The 19,051-nt window shown below is 43.3% G+C and overlaps 4 protein-coding genes across 7 annotated transcripts; 3 read left to right on the top strand and 1 right to left on the bottom strand.

Moving 5' to 3' along the window:
- The first annotated feature begins 930 nt into the window (after positions 1-930).
- mfrp (membrane frizzled-related protein) lies at positions 931-7,702 on the top strand. The gene is made up of 13 exons (XM_073493580.1): positions 931-984; positions 2,218-2,326; positions 3,133-3,261; positions 3,592-3,759; positions 3,874-4,093; positions 4,728-4,858; positions 4,955-5,080; positions 5,489-5,565; positions 5,662-5,810; positions 5,928-6,058; positions 6,330-6,464; positions 6,715-6,842; positions 7,036-7,702. Exons 1-13 carry the CDS (start codon positions 931-933, stop codon positions 7,258-7,260), a joined length of 1,782 nt encoding a protein of 593 aa, XP_073349681.1. The 3' UTR covers positions 7,261-7,702.
- On the bottom strand, positions 7,701-11,472 carry nudt8 (nudix hydrolase 8). Of its 2 annotated transcripts, none has more exons than XM_073493575.1 (5): positions 11,372-11,472; positions 9,764-10,657; positions 9,545-9,677; positions 8,922-8,999; positions 7,701-8,638 (listed from the first exon to the last, which is right to left on the bottom strand). In XM_073493575.1, the coding sequence occupies exons 1-5, from the start codon at positions 11,377-11,379 to the stop codon at positions 8,453-8,455; spliced, it is 1,299 nt and encodes a 432-aa protein (XP_073349676.1). In that variant the 5' UTR covers positions 11,380-11,472; the 3' UTR covers positions 7,701-8,452. The 2 variants fall into 2 exon arrangements, with proteins under 2 accessions (XP_073349676.1, XP_073349677.1); XM_073493576.1 differs by lacking the exon at positions 11,372-11,472 and adding an exon at positions 10,780-11,351.
- ftr86 (finTRIM family, member 86) lies at positions 10,501-16,175 on the top strand. 3 transcript variants are annotated; one of them, XM_073493572.1, is made up of 12 exons: positions 10,501-10,590; positions 12,055-12,644; positions 12,984-13,079; positions 13,187-13,420; positions 13,528-13,690; positions 13,805-13,900; positions 14,019-14,069; positions 14,152-14,202; positions 14,315-14,353; positions 14,481-14,546; positions 14,644-14,846; positions 15,586-16,175. In XM_073493572.1, the coding sequence occupies exons 2-12, from the start codon at positions 12,135-12,137 to the stop codon at positions 15,919-15,921; spliced, it is 1,845 nt and encodes a 614-aa protein (XP_073349673.1). In that variant the 5' UTR covers positions 10,501-10,590; positions 12,055-12,134; the 3' UTR covers positions 15,922-16,175. The 3 variants fall into 3 exon arrangements, with proteins under 3 accessions (XP_073349673.1, XP_073349675.1, XP_073349674.1); XM_073493574.1 differs by lacking the exon at positions 10,501-10,590 and adding an exon at positions 10,625-10,683; XM_073493573.1 differs by lacking the exon at positions 10,501-10,590 and adding an exon at positions 11,497-11,555.
- Positions 16,176-17,822: 1,647 nt separating this feature from the next.
- Positions 17,823-18,835, top strand: cbln20 (cerebellin 20). Its single transcript, XM_073495332.1, has 4 exons — positions 17,823-17,829; positions 17,931-18,032; positions 18,131-18,271; positions 18,402-18,835. The coding sequence occupies exons 1-4, from the start codon at positions 17,823-17,825 to the stop codon at positions 18,833-18,835; spliced, it is 684 nt and encodes a 227-aa protein (XP_073351433.1).
- The last annotated feature ends 216 nt before the right edge of the window (positions 18,836-19,051 follow it).

The following is a 19,051-nucleotide window of genomic DNA, read 5'->3' as shown; positions in this document are numbered from 1 at the left end:
GCACTCGTTTTTATCTGTTTCTGTTTTTTAGGAGTCTGTGAAGTCTAGTAATTCTTTGCTGACACTTTTTCATTGCTAAGTGATTTAAAGCCAAGCTGCTATAAAGCTTTTCAATAAAAATCTATTTGGGCAACTGATGCAATTTCAAATCTCACAATCTCTTTAACACCTCCTCTTTTTCACCATGGGAAACACTCTTGTTGTTTTGATTCATAATTACCCAGAATCATAGCTAAATCGCTCAGACTGCACTGTCCCTGTGCCAGTGTTTTGACAAACGGTGTGTAGTGCTCACATGTATTTGTTTTTGTGCACCTGCTCGCTCGGGTTTGGGCATGAAGGCGTGCGTGTGAATGAAACATTTTAGGGGCTTAAAAGATCATTACAGGGATTATAGAGATTTAACAGAGACCCCTACCTCCACCCTCACCCCTTCTCCCCTTCCCCGTCCTCCCTCCTCCTCCTGGGGGGGCTCAGTCCTCTCAGCTGACTCGGATTTGTTCAGCACTGTGAAGGAGTTTCTAAAACTCTTTTGTAACCACTCACACAACATCAAGAAACAAGAGAAATGCAGGTTGATGCTGCTAAAACAGACAGTGGTAGTAGAAGAGTAGCATGGATACTTTTGATAATTTGATCATTTTTGAGTTTGAAAATTCTTTGCTCTGATTTATATTACATTATTTTGTCCCTTTCATCTGGATTACGTTGATGGATGTCCAACAAAGGGCTGTGCAGTGCTGGAGGAGTGAAGGCCGTAAGCTTCCTACACTTCAGTGGAAGTTTGCTGTTGGAGCAAAAAAGTGAACCATGTTGAGAAAACCCAGGAAACTATCTTCAACCTTCCCTCAGGTAGAAACGGCTCTCTTCGCAATGTCACTCCTGACATTTTAAGAGGAGGCGCAGTGAAAGAGTGACAGTGGACTAAAGATGTCTGACCTCAGCCAAGTTGCAGTGTACTCAGACTCTTCAGATATTTATAAGGTGAGTGACGCTGATGAGATGGATGATGGTGGGTAATGAAAGTGTTGCACGTCACAGAGTTAATGAGACATTTAGCAGGAGATTGGTCATGGTCCATTGTGCTCATCAAAGAAACTGACTATTTTTGTCTGAATAGCTGGCTTTACACTTCATACTTGACACGGAGTGAAAGGTTCTTCCTTTTTATGGGCACTGTTTTACTTCATTTCAGGCCACATAGATCAGAAACGCTGCAATTCCAGTTTTATTTGCATGTAGGCTAGTTCACAGTTATTGTCTTGCATGGTGCATTCCTGATGTAGCTGATGTGAAGCAGGTGGTCTTTTTAGGCTGTAAACGCACACTTGTCTCTCATGTGTGCATTATTAGTGTAAATGTCACTGTACTGTATAGGTCAGCAGAAATTAGGTGATAACAGCACATTGGATTTACCCACATTTCCCATGATAATTTTCAGTCAGTTGCTTAAAAGTAGCTGTAATCAATATTTTTCAATAACAATGTATCAAATAAGAATGTGAAAACAATGTGACAGCATGATTAAACGTTAATTCAGCTCATTGTTTAACTGTCCAGCTCACGTCTGAACTGTTTTGGTTCCCTCTTGTTGCGTAAGTTTTGGCCACAGGATTTAGTTGTGTTAGCTCTAAAAACCCTCTGTACACTACGTGCTCAGCACCAAGCAGCAGACAGACACAGTTACGAACAGCTCGCAAACACAGTGGAGCATTTGGCTGCTAATGAGCCTGATATTTCCCTCCTGCAGTTGGTAAAGGCAAAAAACAAAGTGAAACATTGTGAATATTGAGCCTGTACACGTCAGGTGGGCAAACACAGGACTCTAAAGTCGGTCCATAACTGCTGGATGTGTGAATCAGAAACTGTTTGCTAACAAGTGCATCATATCAAACTAAAACACGATGATATGTCAGTGTAGTTCAAGTGTAGCGTACTGAGTTCACAACTTGAGTGAGAGGAATTAGACAATAAACAGAAAACAAAGTTAGAAAACTGTTCCAGCTGTATCTAGCTAAAGTTTGCAACCACAAGCTACCAGTCATACCAGTAGGCCGTGGATGCAGAAGCCCTGAGTGTGTTCATATGAGCCGAGGTGTGTTTCATTGTGTTCAACTTTTCATTTGAAACAGGAAGAATATATGTATCTATTTCTTGAAGTAACAAAGTCTCATTGATAGTTTGATTTCCACTTCTTTCTGTTCTGTTTTTCCTCAGAATGTGTTCTGCAACCCTGCCTTTGAGCTGGAGGGGGAGCGCGAGGAGAAGGTGGAGGGATTCAGGACGTCCTCGTCCACCCCCGAACCAATCAAACCGCCAGCAGCTAGTGAGTCGACCAATCAGCTTGCTGCTTTCTGTGACTAACCTTGAACTGTATTATGTGTACAGGTAACATAGTTGCATCACTTAAACTCAGCTGGTTTCAGTCCAGATCTCTTGAAGAATAGTCAGGCAGTGTTTGTAAAACATGGTTAATATAGCTGACTGTAAGCATGGATTAAAGGGGCAAGCCACCAATTTTACACGTCGAAGATCAGTTTGCTTGTAATGGCTAATCCTACTACTGGTGGAGCTTTCTTAAAAACAGAAGATAACACTAATGATGTCATAGTGATCTCATCAGGGTTATCTCAGCTGGTGTAGAGGTTTAAATACATAGGTGAAATGTAGGGTTCTGTGTTTTTAGCGCTCGATAACTAGGAACTAAAAGTATCTCGGCTTCTGCTGCTTTGATTTTGATGATTTTTTTTTTTACAATGTGTCTCTCACAAGTTCAACAACTTTATGCGAGGGCAATAAAAAAAACCACAAGAGTACAAATAAAGCACCGCACATTTATGAGAGCAATTATACCTTAGTAAACAATCAAATTAAATAGAAAAAAAGTCCAGAAGTTTATTTTAAGCTTCCATTTTGATGTATTGTCAATTGTGAGAGGGAAGCAATTTCTAACATGGTTGCAATATTTCTTTAAGCTTTAAGGTCGACAACATATGATACCATTCTAATAACCAATTAGGTGTTCAAAGAAATCAGAGAGTTAAAATCATGTCAGTAGCAATGAAGATCTTCTTCGTCCTGTCACATACCCACATGTTTATGTTCTGTGTGTGCTCCATTATTCAGGCCTAGGCTGGGGTCTGTTTGGTGTGTGTGCGATGCGTCTGCGGGCCCCGGGTGGCTGGGGATTGGTGGTGGTCTCTGCTGCTGCCCTGCTGCTGTTGGCAGCCATTGGACTGGCACTGGCCCTAATCCTCACACGTGAGTCACTGCTGCACCCCTCATCTGTCATCACAATGAAAAAGAAATGCCTCAAACTGATTTAAAGAGCAGATCAAGTGATTTTATAAATTCAGATTCCATACAAACATTACATTCAAACTGAAAACATAAAGAATCATGGTTTTGCTAATGTCACCCTGTTTGTGCTGTTACTGGAAAGGTACTGGGTAGGTAAACACAAAGGATATGTGCATCTTTTTGCTTTACTTATTTATTTATTTATTTCTGAGCAGTACAGTCAACCTTTCTGTCTAAAACAAGCCTCTTCTCTGTGATTAGTCATTCTGTCTGTTTCTGTCCCTGATTTAGAGATAAAAGGCCAGGCAGTGGAGGATCAGTTGTTGTCCACTAACCCTCCAGACCTGCTGAGTGCAGGAGACGGGGCGGCCCACACCTTACCCACAATCCCTGCCAACAGGAGTCAATTAGACAGTACAGCTGCACCACAGCCCGCTAGGATCCCACCATCTGAAACACGTAAGAGATTCAAGCAAAATGGCTGTTTATATTGTAATTTATTACACACAATGTGCAATGTCATGTCCATCCTCATCCAATAGAATCGTCTTCTCTGTCCTTTCCGTCTCTCAGGCTGTGGAGGGGTTTTGACTGACTCAGAGGGCAGTTTCAGTTCTCCAAACCACCCCGGCTCCTACCCTCCAAACTTGCTGTGTGTGTGGGTGATCCGAGTCCCACCCCCTTCCCTGGTCCAGATCCACGTTTCCTCTCTGGCTGTAGAGGGACCATCTCCCTGTCTGTTTGACTGGCTCGAGGTGCAGGAGCAGATAGAGCAGAGCTCTGTGGTCACCAGGTTAGTCAGAGCTTTGCACTCAGAATTTTTGGATGTGTACTCACTCTCACTCTGGAGAAGAGAACAAAAATGCCTGCAGTGTTTTATAAGTTTCTGTCCCCAAGTAGTTACAGTGTTTGCAGGACTTAACTACTTAAGGGGAGGCAAAGTATGGGTGTGTACTCTGGTAAATACACATTTGGGTGCATAAAAACAAGAGAATCAACTCAAATTAAGCCGTATGCTCGTCCCAATTGGTCCATTTTGTGAAACCAGCTTGTCAAAGCAACTTTTCTGTACATGTCCTCGTTAAAGGAACATTATCTGGGGTGGTGTCATTACCCTAAATTGCTGGTAGATGGCACCAGAGGTTTGTATACAACCAGAGAGCACTTCTAGGCACTGAAAGCCTCTTGGAAAGATTTCAATGCATGAGAATACTCTGACCTTTTTGCTTACTCGCATTCTTGGAAAGTGTCGTAACATGAATCATGAAATTCAAAAAAATGTTACACAACTTGCCCACAAATCCTTTCGAGAATTTACAGTGCAAAGTTCACACTCAAGTGGCAACTCCAAAGCTGTAATGTGGAGATACGAGCAGATTATTCAAATGAAGGTTAAGATTATTAAAAGTTGTCCTTCCCGCCTGCAGGTTCTGTGGTAACGTGGCGCCACCAACAGTGAACACAAACAGCAGCACCGTGTGGGTCACCTTCCACTCTGATGGCAGCATCTCAGGCAGCGGCTTCACTGCACAGTACAGGGCCATTCTGCCCGGACACAGTTAGTACCCCATGTGTGTGTGTGTCTGCAAATACATGTACCTTTATGTTCATACGCATTTGCATTCATGTGCATCTGTGTGTATCATTTTCTCAGAGAGCTGCTCCAGAGAAGAGTTTATGTGTGATAGTGGCCGCTGTCTGCTGCCTGTGTCTGTGTGTGACGGTCATCCGAACTGCCATGACCAAACAGACGAGGCAAACTGCAGCCATAAACACAAAGGTGAGAACTAGAGCTGCAACAATTGGTTGATTCATCGAATAGTCGATTACTCAAATGAAAGAAAATTAGTAGCCAACTGTTTTGCTCATCGTTCCATTCTTCATGCATAAACATCAAACATTTGGTTCCACCTTCTTAAATATAAGGTCCTGCTGCCTTTATTTGTTATTTATGATAATAAATGAAGAGTCTTTGGGTTTTTGACTGTTGGTTGGACAAAACAAACAATTTGAATACATCACTTCAGGCTCTGGGTAACTGTGATGAGCATTTCTCAGACATTTAATAGACTAATGGATTAATCATGGCAATAATCGACAGATTATTGAAAACAGTCGTTTGTTGCAGCCCTAGTGCAAACAAAGTTAACACTGGCCATTGTTTCTACCTAACAAAACCCTTTCACAGAATGTGGCGGGCTGAAGAACGGGCCGTATGGTTACCTGTCAAGTCCAAACCATCCCAGGCCTTATCCTCACCAGCAGGTACATTTGTAGCCGCATTAGACTGTGACACACTCCAAACTGGCCATTACATGTGTGTTTTTTACATTCATCTTTTGTTCTCCTGTTTCCCATCAGCTGTGCATATGGTATTTGTCTGTTGAGGAGGGTCAGGTCATCACACTGAGCTTCAGGAACTTCAGCCTTGAGACTCAGGATGTGTGTGAGTTTGATTACGTGGAGGTGCACGACAGCGTCGATACTGGAGCTGGGAGAGTGCTGGGAAGGTGAGACCCACATTTACAGAAACTGTCGCTTCCTGTGTTTTGAGGGTAAAAAAATGTGTCAGACTTTATGTGAGTTATATAACCACAATGTTCTGAAGCAGCTTTTGTTTGTCTCAGGTTTTGTGGTACCACCTTCCCTCCGGACCTGACCTCCTCCGGCCCCCACATGACTGTGGTGTTTGTGGCTGATGAGGGAGTGGCTGACAGCGGCTTCAATGCAACATACCAGGCTGTGTCCGTACTGGACAGTGAGTTCCTGCCATAGTAAAGCTAATTCATATTTCATCAAAGAGCTACTGTTGCCTTTCTTTTTCCTCTAAACTTTCTTTTCTTTGCATATGTCCTTCCTTCTTCCTTCTTTTTACTTCCTGTCTCTACTGTTCCTCTTTCCTTTATCAGAGGCCTAAATTCTTTCTTATTAGAGCACTTTCATTCTTTCCATATGCCTCCTCCTTTGCTCTTCACATTGTGATGTGTAGCTTTCTGTAACCCTCTCTTGCATGTTTTCCTTATTTAAAGGGACATGTGGTCCGAGCCAGTTTGCCTGCAGTACAGGGGGATGCCTTCAGCAGCAGTGGTTGTGCGACGGATGGAACGACTGCCCTGACGGAGCAGACGAACAGGGCTGTGGAAACTCCACCTACCCTCCCTTCAGTAAGCCCCCGTTATCTCTGACCCCGATCGGAGTCTCGCTAGAGTGTAACAGATACTGTAGTTTTTGTTTTGGTGTTGAAATCGCTCCTAAAACAAACAAAAAGGCGAGGTCACTGGCAAACTCAAAAAATAACATAAAAAGAAATGTTGAGGCACTTATCAATCATAATTGACTTTGAATATTAGAGACTCAAAGTTCTGGAAGTTAGAAAATAAGAACAGTATTTATTCCTTTTCTCCATGCTCTCAGCTTCGTCGTGTGAGTTCATCGATGTAGAGATGTGTCAAGGTCTAAGCTACAACCTCACCTCATTTCCAAACATCTGGCTGTCCATTGCTGATCAGAGAGAAGCTGCCACACTCCTGCGACAGTACCGGGTAAAGAAGCTACCCTCAAAACTTTTTTTCCCCTTGCTGCTGTTGTAAAATCCTAAAAAATTAGGCCACTTGTTAGAAAAAAAACACACTAACAGTCCTACATTAACTGGCAGCTATGGTTTCTTTTAACTGTCCAGCTGTTTCAAGACAAAAGTTCAACCTCACAAACTCCTCTCTCCATCTTGTCATCCAGGTGCTGATGGAGCTGGCGTGCTTCGAGCCCTTGCGCAGGCTGGTGTGTGGAATGTTTTTGCCCCAGTGCAGCCCACAGGGTGGCGTCCTCCAGCCCTGCCGCTCAGTCTGCTCCTCTGCTGAGAAGCAATGCAGCCAGGCCCTGGATCTCTTCTCCTTCAGCTGGCCCTTCAACTGCCACCTCCTGCCTGACTCACAAGACCCCATGGAGTGCTCTCTGCCTTGATGCTTCAAGAGTTTGAATTCTCAATTGCGTTGTTCCTAAGAGATGAACTTCTCCACCCAAGTCTACTTTGGTGTTTGAGGACTGATGAGCCCGCATTTCACAGAACTGGATACTAATTTTCTGGACACAACATTCAGGAGATGTGTTGTAGAACACATTTTGACTGTAGTGTGACTGCAACTCTCATTACACACTACCGCCTATAAAGCCTGTGGTGCATGCAGACAATTGTGGCGCAGCAGCTATTTTTAAAAGCCTTTAAGTATGTAAATGAAACAGGTTTTTGCATGATTCAGATACCAAGACTAAATGAAAGTTTTGCATCTCCGTCGCCAGTAGAAATCAAACTGTTATAAATTGTCTTTTTGCACTATTTATTGCTTTGATGTCAATCATGTAAAAACTGATCTCACAGATGAAGAGTGAATGAATACAGAGAATACCTTTAAAATAACCTTTATTGCATTGTTCATCAACACACCACATGATGTGCTTATATCGTTTCAGTGTTTATAACAGTCTTGATTTGATTGAGCATGAGATTAAATGGGCATCAGTTGAATAACACTGGAAATTACAAAGTCTCTCACAGCTGTGCTCTGCTGAGCCCACATGTTAAAATACAAGAAACATAAGACTCATGTAAAACCTATGCGGCAAAAGTTATCTCACTGACTCATTGATTTAACTTGATAAAATCTGTTTAATTGGTAACTGGTGGTACAGAAGATTTAAAGCTGAATTAAAGAAGGATTTGTAAGAATATAAATAAAGCAGTCCATAATATATACTGATACTGTTCAGGTAAGAATCAATCAGGTGTAATAAAGCACTGACACTGCTTCTTGATGTTGCTCCATAGCTGTTCTACAAATTCATGGCCAAGACTTCCAGCCCCTGGTCTTAATCGGTGACATCAGCACAGCTGGCCATCATCTTTATACACCTGATCCATTCAACACAGATTCTTAAAAAAACACGAGGCTCAGAAGTTGCACAAGTGGAAAAATCCTTTTCCTGAGTCTGATACTCCCTGAAAGGAAATTGCCTTCATAAATGAGAACGAGTGAATGAAACCATTTTGTGTTCACATTGATTCCTGATGTGATCTTGCGGCACATAGCTTGACTGCACGTTTGACATAATCAAATGTTTGCGCCACATGGAAGATGTGCTGAAGTACTGTACATTGCTAAGGAGGAACAATAAGTTTCAGGGTATGGTCGAGGGCGACAGCTGTCAGGCCCCACACTCGATGCTTCCCATTACGAAACACAGGAAGGGTGTATCCATACTTGTCACCGGTGCGGAAGTGCGTGTAGCCACGGTTTTGAGGGTTGCACAAGTGGGACAAGGACAGGGTGAAAATCTCCTCCACCTGAGACAGAAACAGACCAATGAAACCAGATTTTTTTTAGTTTTTAAAGTTTAGTTTTAAAAAGACAAAAGAAAAGAAGAGAAAAAATTAACAGTCAATGAAAGCTTTAGGCTGGATTAAACTCTAGGTGCTGCGGGACATGATATGACCTTTTGTGTATGTTATAAAACATGATTTGATAAATAGGTTAAAACATCTCCACTATGTCCCAAAAACAAGACCTCCAGTCATTTAGACACGTGGAAACCATTTAAACCAAGTAAAAAAAGTACAATGACTGTACCTCTCCAGGGTTTGGTTTGAAGGATAACTCCTCTAAGGGACCAAGGTTAGCCAGCACAGGAGCAATCAACATCCCCGACTGGTGAGAGAGACAAAAGACAGAAACAGTGTCACATTCAGACACAGACTTAGTACGAAATGTTCACATTTAGTAGAATGAAGTAGGATGAAGCCTCGTTTTAACAGCGACTAGAGTCTGTCAAAGTGACACAAAACAAACTCTTCCTTTATTTATTATGAAGATATATTAGTCCCTGGCCTAACTTTATGGTAAAATCCAAGTCTGTTTGTAGTGGACATGAAGAGTGTCTCTAGACCTAATGATGCCAAATTTAAGGCTAGTGCTGGAACAATGTATCAATAAAGTTACAATCGACAGAATAATTTGGAGTTTGGGGATGGCTAGTCAGATTAAACAAGCATGTTTCCAATGTTATCTTGAACTCTTGAAATTTGTGATGAGAATTATTCGCTATTTTTACTCCAACATAAAGGGTTTGGGTTTGGGTTAGGGCCATCAATGGTTCACCACCATGGTTTTACAATACAAAATGCAAAAATCAAATCATAAGATTTCCCCATGTGGTGCACAGCTTAAACACTTTCAGACATAACAGCACTCACCATGTCCCTGAGAGGTTTCAGGATGCCCCAGACCCTCTCTGCTGCCACATTAACACCCAGCTCCTCCCTGGCTTCCCTCAACGCTGTGGCCACCACATCTCTGTCTGATGGATCACTCTTTCCTCCTGCAAAACTAGAAATGATTGGAAATGAGAACAGATGCCGTATTCTACTTAATACTTTATTTACAGTGTAGCCTATTTCTATCCTTCCTCTCACCTGACATCTCCCTTGTGCCGTCCCTTCAGTGTGCTGGAGCGCAGAGTGAAGAGAAATGCCGGCTCGCCCTCAACAGAGCAGAGAGAGACCAGGACTGCCGCCCATTTCGCCTGGTTCTTTCCCTGGCTCTGACTCGACGCTTTTCTCCCCTTTTCTGCCTCGTACAGCTTCGAGTTGGGCCCCAGCTTCTGTCGACACCTGTTTTCATTCCCTAGAGATAGACAGTCTCTCCAGGCTTCTGCCACGAGAGGGGCAGCCTGATGAACAGCTCTGGTTTGCTGAAAAGAGATGCTGGAGGGATGCGGTGTACTGTCAAAGTGCTTCAAAATCCATGGCTGATGTGTTGACAGGCTATAAGGTCTAATAAAGTGCTGTCTGTGATTTAAATGACATTGAAGGTTACACTGAGTCTTACTGGTGAAACGGAGTAAAGGTTGGCTAACGTCCCGAGGACTTCTCCGGGATTGAAGGCATGGTGTGTTGATTAAACCGTCCTGGTAAGTGCTCACAGCTTTGAGGTTTTGACCTAAATCTTCAGTGCATTGCCACGATTCAGACGCGTGTTTTGCCTTTGCAAAAGCAGACACCTGAGGGGGGTGACGATGGCTGGACAAAATGGCTTTGGACAGGAGGTTTTGAAATGAAGCCTCTCTCAGCTGCCGATTATCACAGTCCGTACTAATTAAAGGCAGCTGTGTCGAACAGGATTCAGCGTCTGTGGACAGTGACGACCCCTCCTTACTTCCACGGATGCCTTCATATCGCCTTTCCTTCACTGCTGATGCGCCCTGCCATCCAGCACCAGTGTGCTCAGAGAAAGCAGCAAGGTGGGAGTCTCTCAACAGCAACAATGGCCTTATGGGACAAGTCAGGATCTGAGGGCCCCTAAACATGCTGTAAAAACAAATAGAAACAGACAGGTATAGTCTTAAAGGCACAGGTTAATGAGGCTCCTTGTGCTCATCAGCCATTTACACCACAATGTGACTGCATGTGAAGTTGAGTCAATCTCACACCTGACTCCACCTGCAGAGGAGGAGTGATAACATGTTGGAGAACCTTTGAGCAGAGGGGTCACAGCTGATCTGAGCTGAGAAATCACTACTGTAATGTTTTAACCTTCAAGTGTTTCTCAGAGCTCCCAGACTGAATAAATTCACGTTAGCTTCAATTCTCCAAACCAACAAAGTTCAGCTGTTAGTCCTTAAAAGTTTACTGTAGTCAGTCCATCGCTTCCATCCCTGTCAAACTTTGGCTTACTAGCTACAACTGCTAGTTAGTTAGCAAGCGTAACTACGTTGACAGTATAGAAAATAACATGCGTCAAAGTATCAGGTTTGTGGCTTCTCAGCTACCGACTAGAACTATGAACAGCTGTTTTTGTAGTCGTCAAGACCATCTTAGGCTCCAAAATCAGCTGTCGGAGTATACGCTAACTAGACTGCTAACACATTAGCATAAAACAAAGGTAGGTTAATGTCGTATCCCGATACTTAAATTTTAATTGTGTCAGTGGCAAGTACTGGACACATTCTACACGAAGACAAGACACACGCCACTAGTCCATTTTCAGGATCAAAATGTGATACGAAAGCGGAAAACACTGACCTTAACATTTGAATAAACCGCAGCTAGCCTGTTGCCCAGCTAGCAAGCCGGCTGCCACTAGTCAATATGGCGCAGAGTAGCTTCGTGCGCGTCAGTGCTGCCCTCACTGCGTTATGATGACGCAAAACTTCTTTCACAACTCTGTAATACTCTCGTATTTGCAGCAAGTAAATGTAGAGTGGAGGTGAGGCAGAATATTTACATTATTTACAGATAAAGTCATTGGGGGGGGGGAAACCCCTCCATTGTTTGCAGTTTACATCACTAGTCACGTCCTCAGAGGTGAAAAACCAGTCTGTCCTCAATGGACTTTGCATTAACCAAGACTAAAACATTGTAGTTTTAGTTTCCAAGCAGCCTAACATCACTGTCTGACTTAAATTCTGAGCATTATACGATTTAATTGTTGGTAAGAACTTTTTATAATATTTTCACACAAACTAAAAGTTACCATTTATTCAAGACGGCTACAATTTTCCATTTGACAAACTGGGAAGCACCGATGACATAAGCGAGAGAAACTCCTCACCTCACCTGTTTTACCAGCCCCACCCTGAGCCCAGCCTGCCTCAGTTTTTAAGCAGCATGTGATTCATGTGAACTGGCATTTCAACCCAGCCATCCTTGGGTCTCTTTGCTTTAATTTCTTAGACTTGCTTAGTTTGTATAACCTATCCAAACAGGGAACCTTGAGGTTGTCCAGACATCCAGGTCTGACCTCCAACAAAACTAGCTCATCCTTCACCGTTCCACCCGGCACCACATGGCCTCAGCCTGGTCTGAAGAGGACACCTTTGCCTGCCCAGTATGCCTGGACACCCTGAAGGATCCGGCCACTCTACCCTGTGGACATTCATACTGCTTGGTTTGTATCCAGAGCCACTGGGACAAGGGACACGGCAAGGGTCAGTACAGCTGCCCTCAGTGTAGGCAGGTTTTCAACCCTCGTCCCTCGCTGGCCAAGAGCACTTTGCTGGTGGAGGCTATGGAGAAACTGAGAACCAACAGCATCAAGCAAAGCCCCTCCACAGCGGCCTCCTCTGCCCCACCATCGATGCCTATCTACCTGGAGGTCCTACCAGATACAGTGCCGCGTCAAGGCAGCATGTACCCTAAGCTTCCCACAGTGGAACCTAGACCCTGCCCTCAACACAACCGTCCTCTGGACCTGTTTTGCCATGAAGACAGGGAGTGTGTGTGTGAGGTGTGTTGCCAGCATGGACACAAGGGTCACCATGTGCTCAAACCACAGGAAGAGAGGAAGGAGAGACAGGTATGTAATGGACAAGGCAAATATCACCAGGATAATATCATCAGTGCTCTTTAGTAGGTTTTCTCTAATGTTGGTCTTGGCGTTTAAGAGGAGATACAAGTAAATCCAGAGCTGTGTTTTCCCAAGTGTAGCATTTCCTAAATGTAGCTGAACTTGAAGTACTTGTAAAACAACTGCCTTTAATGTGTATTCAAATCCATGTGTGTTTCCTGGCCAAAATATGTTGCAACATCAAAAATGACTCATCAAAAAGTGCCATAACTGCCCCACAGTGTGTGTGTGGCCCTCTTTTTTATACTAAGCCATGGGTGATGTGTGTATGTGTCTGTGTGTGTCTAGAAAGAGCTCGTTGAGATGCAGGTAGACGTACAGAGGAGAATAAAGGAGACTGAAAAGAAGCTTATTGAGATTCCACATGCTGCTCGCCAACACAAGGTTAGTTGTTGTTCGGTGTAGAAATATTTGCACTAAGTCACAATTTCTGATGTCCTGCTTGTTACAGTCAGTTATCATTTCCTCATCCTTGACCTATGCACTCCCAGGCCTTGGTACAGGCTCTGCAGCAAGAGAGCACAGATTTATTTTCAGGGCTCATCAAGAACATGACTCTAACGGGCGACGAGGTCGGGGAGCTCCTCAGCACCCATGAGACCTCCTTAGGCAGCCAGGTTGAGGGGCAGATCCACAGCCTGGAGCAGGAGGTGGCACAGCTGCGCTGGAGGAGTGAGGAGCTGAGCAGGCTGGCCGACATGCAGGACCACATCTGCTTCTTGAAGGTAATGAGTGTGAGGCAGGGTGTTGCTGGTCACTGGGTGAATAAAAAATAAGGTTCGGCATCAATAAAATGAGAAATTTTTATTGTTAAACTTTGTGTAATCTGAAGAATTTTCACATCCTGGAGCCGCTGGGTCAGATGGGTGCCACGGGAGAGTCAATACTGAATCAGGAGGAAGCAGTGGTCGCCTCTGTCCGCTCAGCCATGAGAGAACTACAGGAGTCCATACAGGACCTCTGCAAAGCCAGCCTGGCCAAGATCGTCACAATAGGTCAGTACTTCTTCTCTTCTCTTCTCTTCTCTTCTCTTCTCTTCTCTTCTCTTCTCTTCTCTTCTCTTCTCTTCTCTTCTCTTCTCTTCTCAAAACTTTCCTTTTCTTTTGTAGTGAATCAAGACCCTGAGGCTCCAGCAGTTAATGGTGCAGCAGCAGCAAGCACTACGGCAGCTAACATCAGTGGGCCTGCCACAGCGCAAAACACAGGTAGGGTCACTTAAAATCAACCAGAATTTCAAGCTGAGAACAAGTAGGTTTTGGCTCTTAAACTGATGAAAAGGACCCCCTCAGATGTGTTTCTCACAATTCATCCACTCTCCTGCAGTGTATGAAATGATGACAGACCGTCCACCTTTGCCACCTCCACGACCTCAAGGTAAGTTATCTTGTAAACTTCATATCTTTCTCCCCGCAGTGTTAATATTTAGCTTCATCTACTCATTATTTTTTTCCCGCAGAGCACAAAGATTCATCCAAATCTCCATCTCTACATCCTGCAGGTCTTCATGGTAAGACTAAGAAAGCCGGCTACAGTACATGAAAAAAGCGTCACTTATGTTAGATGTAATGCAGTTGATATTCTATTTGGTTTCCTCTCTCCCCTTCTGTCTGGACATGAAGCTTCAGCCCCTCCTCCACCCTCCCCTCCCCGGCCTCATGGTAAATACAAAAGCATTAGGATCCGCCTGGACCTATCAATCAACTACGACACCTTGTCGAAAAATTGGTGTAGACTGTAGATGGTGTATTGGTTCTATTTGATATTCATTTTGACATTTCCTCCTAGCGACGCCTGTAACAACAGTGGATCTCGTAAATCCAGAACCAAAGACAAGAGGAGAACTGCTGAAATGTGAGTATCACACTCCACAATACAATTATAGAACTCCATGTTAAATCCTTTGGGCAGTCCAGAGTGCTGACTTAAAATGCATCCTCTCTCACTTCAGTTCGCTTCGAACCCACCATGGATCCCAACACGGTGTATCGCCATGTGCAGCTATCAGATGGCGGTCATAAGGCCAAGATGCGGGCTGAGAACCTGAACCCAGCAGACCATCCTGAGCGCTTCCACTTCTGGAGACAGGTTCTCTGCAGAGAGCCCCTGGCAGGCAGCCCTTACTACTGGGAGGTGGAGTGGACCGGCCAGAAGGTGGATCCTTAGACGTTAAAATGGGGAAATGGGTGGCTTCAACTAGACATGTGCTTCATATAGTACATGAATGGAAATCATTGCTATATTTGTAAGAATTTAATGTAAACTTGTGGCACTAAATCGGATGTTACCAGTTGATTCAGGATCCTGTTCGCTCAAATGGCAGGTATGAAACAGCTCTCCGGCCACAGAAGAGGACAATCTTCTTAATATTTAAGAGCAAAACAGAAGTGTCACATCATCAGAAGCAGTCTGTCCAAAATAAGCTGGACTCCAGTATTGCATCTCTTGTCCCATTTCTAAACTGGGATATAAAAATGTACAATTTTCACCAAAATATACCCAGATATTTAAAGAAATGGATCAGTTTTAACTGATTTCGATCATGGATATGTTTGCTCACGCACCCCCAAAATGTTGCATTTCCTGCTGCAAGAAGTCACTGTTCAGAGTTTTAAAAAAATCCTTTATTCAAGACAAAGTGAGGAGGAAAATGCAAATGAGCTGCTGATTATGCACCACATTTCCTTTTAACTGAACCATTCACCTTCAGCGTTTGCACTGCAAAGGGTACCTTTTTATAAAATCACATTTTTAGCAGCTTTTAATATTCCAATAACACCTGATATACATTTCTGATTCTTTATTTTGAGCCCGTATAAACCTTTGCAGATGTTGTAAACACCTGGATCAGCTTCCTGTCCTTATCTATTTTTTTTCCCGTCCCACCACACAGGTCACCATCGGCGTGGCCTATAAGGAGATTGAACGTAAAAGTTCCGATGATGACAGCCGTTTGGGCCACAATGCTCTGTCCTGGAGCTTGTACTGGTCCGGGACCGGCTTCTCCTTCTGGCACGATGGCCAGGAGAAACAGCTGGGCTCACCTAAGGCCCGACGGATTGGCGTCTATCTGGACCAGCATGCAGGGATTCTGGCCTTTTACAGCGTCGCCAGCAACCAGGCTGATCTCATCCACCGGCACCAGTGCCAGTTCACTGGGCCACTGTACCCAGGGTTCAGGTTCTGGGCAGGGGTAGGAGCAACAGTGACTGTTTGCCAGTTGGATTGAGTTGTATATGAGTGATTGGGCTGTTGGTTTTTTGTATTGAGACAACTTGCCTGTCCTGTATGAAGCATGTGACATTATGAAATTTTAATAAGGAAGTGAATGTGTTCTTGCTCTTAAGATTCTTGTGATGAGGAAACAAAAATGTTCAGGAATGTTTTGTTTTCATAGTTGTCTTTTTGCACCAACCTGTACTAATGTGATGTAAGTGATCTAAAAATGTCTTTGCAAGTTAATAAAGGAGTAAACAAATATAATCTATTCATCTTTTTCTTCACATACTGTGTTTTTGGAATGAAGGTTATCATCTCAAAGCATTTAAGTTTTCTGTCTGTTATTGTTTTAGTGATCCTCAGTGTAACGTGTGGATATTATAAAGACTAATACAGTTTCTGTAAGCATACTTTAACCTTGTGCAATGATGTAGTGTAACTAAGTACATTCACTTAAGTATTGTACTTTAGTACAGTTCTGAGGTATTTGTACTTAACTTGAGTATTTCCATTTTATGCTACTTTACTGGCACTTTGCTACTACTTTTTACTTCTACTCCCCTACATTTTAGAGGCAAGTATTGAACGCTTTACTCCAATAGATTTATATGATAACTTAAGTTACTAGTTACTTTGTAGATTGCTGTATCAAAGCCAAAACAGCAAATTTTAAAAATACTTGAAAATATTTAGCGAATAAAAAAACAAAACAAAAATCCACTGATTCCAATCATCCAGATAAATGCTGAATTTCTGATCTGATAATCAGTCGAACCACAGTATACATTATATACATGTAAATACATCTTACATACAATCTTCTCTTTGATCCTCCACACCTCGGTGACCTGGATGCTTTTAAACTTCATCTCCATTCTTAAGTTATCTGTTACATCTTTCGGATTGTCTTGTGGATTTGGTAAGAACTATTTGACATTCATTGGTCTTTGTCCAACCACTCATTTCTCTTGACACAGCTAAGATGTTATTAATTGAGTCGATAATTGTGTTCAATCAGAGATTTATTGTAACTGAAATTCTCATATTCTCACTCCTGAACTCGGTTTTTGGGAGTCGTTTTGCTGCTATTACAAGCACAGCCTCGTTTTATGTGAAATTCAACACTATTCACAGGAGGACAATGAAACTATCGTTTTACACGTGGTGGCGATGGTTTGTTGTGTCCTGGCCTGATTGAAAAAGTTGGACAAATAATGAAGATATAATGTCTGTTGGAAGCGGCGTTCATCCAGGCTGGCTTCTGGGTGCAAAATGTCAATTAAAAAGTCATCTAATGGTATGGAAAACAATTCTGCAGTATTCAACATATAGTGGATTGATGAAACACATGAATGCACTCCTGTTATTCCTCTTTTGAACAGGTTTATGTGAACTGAACTCCACAGTATTTTCAGCTCTGCAAACTGACTGACGGTAAATCTATCTTTGATACTGAGATTCAGATCGATCATATCATCCCACACAATTGTTTGGTCCAGTGCTCCAGACACCACGAAATCCACAGTCAGAATAAGAGAATACAGCAAAAACATACACTGTAATACTGAAAAAAGAATCAAAGATGTTATCTCTGTGCTGATGGGAACATTGAACCGTGTGGACAAGTCGCCTCGAAGGATAGGTGATACCTGACCTACATCTACAACACAAAGCCCTGCAGGGTGTGTGTGTGTGTGTGTGTGTGTGTGTGCGTGTGTGTGTGCGTGTGTCCTACTCATAAAGAAAAGGTATACAGGTATATACATATACACGTATGGAGGCAATAAGGTCAGACTACAGGGAGGAGCTTGAAAGCCAAAAGAGTCATATATATATAGGTTTAACTCTTGACCCTGCATCAGTCTTTCACACCTTTCTGAAGCCATCATCACTTGCCAGCCCAGCATCATCATGCGAGGTGAGACTAGATATAATTAGCAAAAAGTTCTGATTTATTGGTAAAAATCTTCTCAACAGTCAGTGTTACGATTCTTTCTGCTTTTGCTCTTCTTCCCTCAGCCATAATATTCCTGTGTCTGCTGGAAGCAGCGTTCAGCACGGCTAATGAGTTTTCCTGGAACGGAGACAATGAAAATGATGTCAGATCCAGCACAGAAAATGGTGAGAGATTTTTCTGATTAAGTCAACTCATGGGACATCGTCTGTGTGTTTTCATCTCATCTGTAACCTGCTGTATTTCTGTGTGTGTGTGTGTTCAGCATGTCTCACGGACCAGGCGTCGTGTGGCTGCTGTCTGATGCAGCAACAGATACACAGGATGAAGGAGTTCTTTAACATGAGCCTCAATGAGCTGGAGAAGGAGCTGACGAACACAAAGGCCATCCTCAACAAAGTCCGAGGTGAGACGAAGTGCTTGAGTAACACAAACCAGAAAAGAGTGAAGGTCATCAAAACACCCTAATAAATGAAATACTTCTCTCCACACTTCATACAAACTTCATGTTTTGTTCTTCCTCTCTGCATCTCCAGCCAGCCGCAGTGCCTTCTCCGTCGCTCTGACCAATGAAGACAGTTTGAAGTGCTTAGGCCCCAACCGTGACGACATGATCATACCCTACAAACACATCTTCATCAACCTGGGCAATAACTACAGTCCGGAGACCGGCATCTTCACTGTTCCCCGCTCCGGTGTCTACAGCCTCGCCCTCACCATCTTCAGTGACGCCGGCTCTCCTGGTAACACCTTGGCCGCCTGCGCCTCACTGCAGGTTAACGGCAATGTGGTGGCCGGACCCAGAGAGATAAATATGCAAGACCAAGAGGACAGCTCCACTATTGTTGTGGCCGTCCACCTGAAGGCTGGTGACCGCGTGGCCGTCAACCTGCCCATTGGATGTTTCCTCTGCGATGACAGCAGCCACTATAACACTTTCACTGGTTTCCTGCTGTATGCTACTGACTAAGTTAGGGAAATGTAGCTGCTCTGGGTTTTGTAACGACTTTCTCTACTGATTTGAGTCTGATATTTGAAACCTTTGTGTGGTACAGTTGTGTTTTGTAGCCCTTAAATTAATCTATATCTGCTCTATTGTTCTCTCAGTCACAATAATCTCATCTTTGTATTGCTTATTTTATTTATCAAAATGCTGTATGTCCATGTTCTGACTTTCCTCATAACT

Source organism: Pagrus major, chromosome 2 (assembly GCF_040436345.1).
Source record: "Pagrus major chromosome 2, Pma_NU_1.0".
Lineage (NCBI taxonomy): Eukaryota > Metazoa > Chordata > Actinopteri > Spariformes > Sparidae > Pagrus > Pagrus major.
The sequence above is the reverse complement of the archived record's forward strand: the minus strand, read 5'-3'. Positions and strand labels throughout refer to the sequence as shown.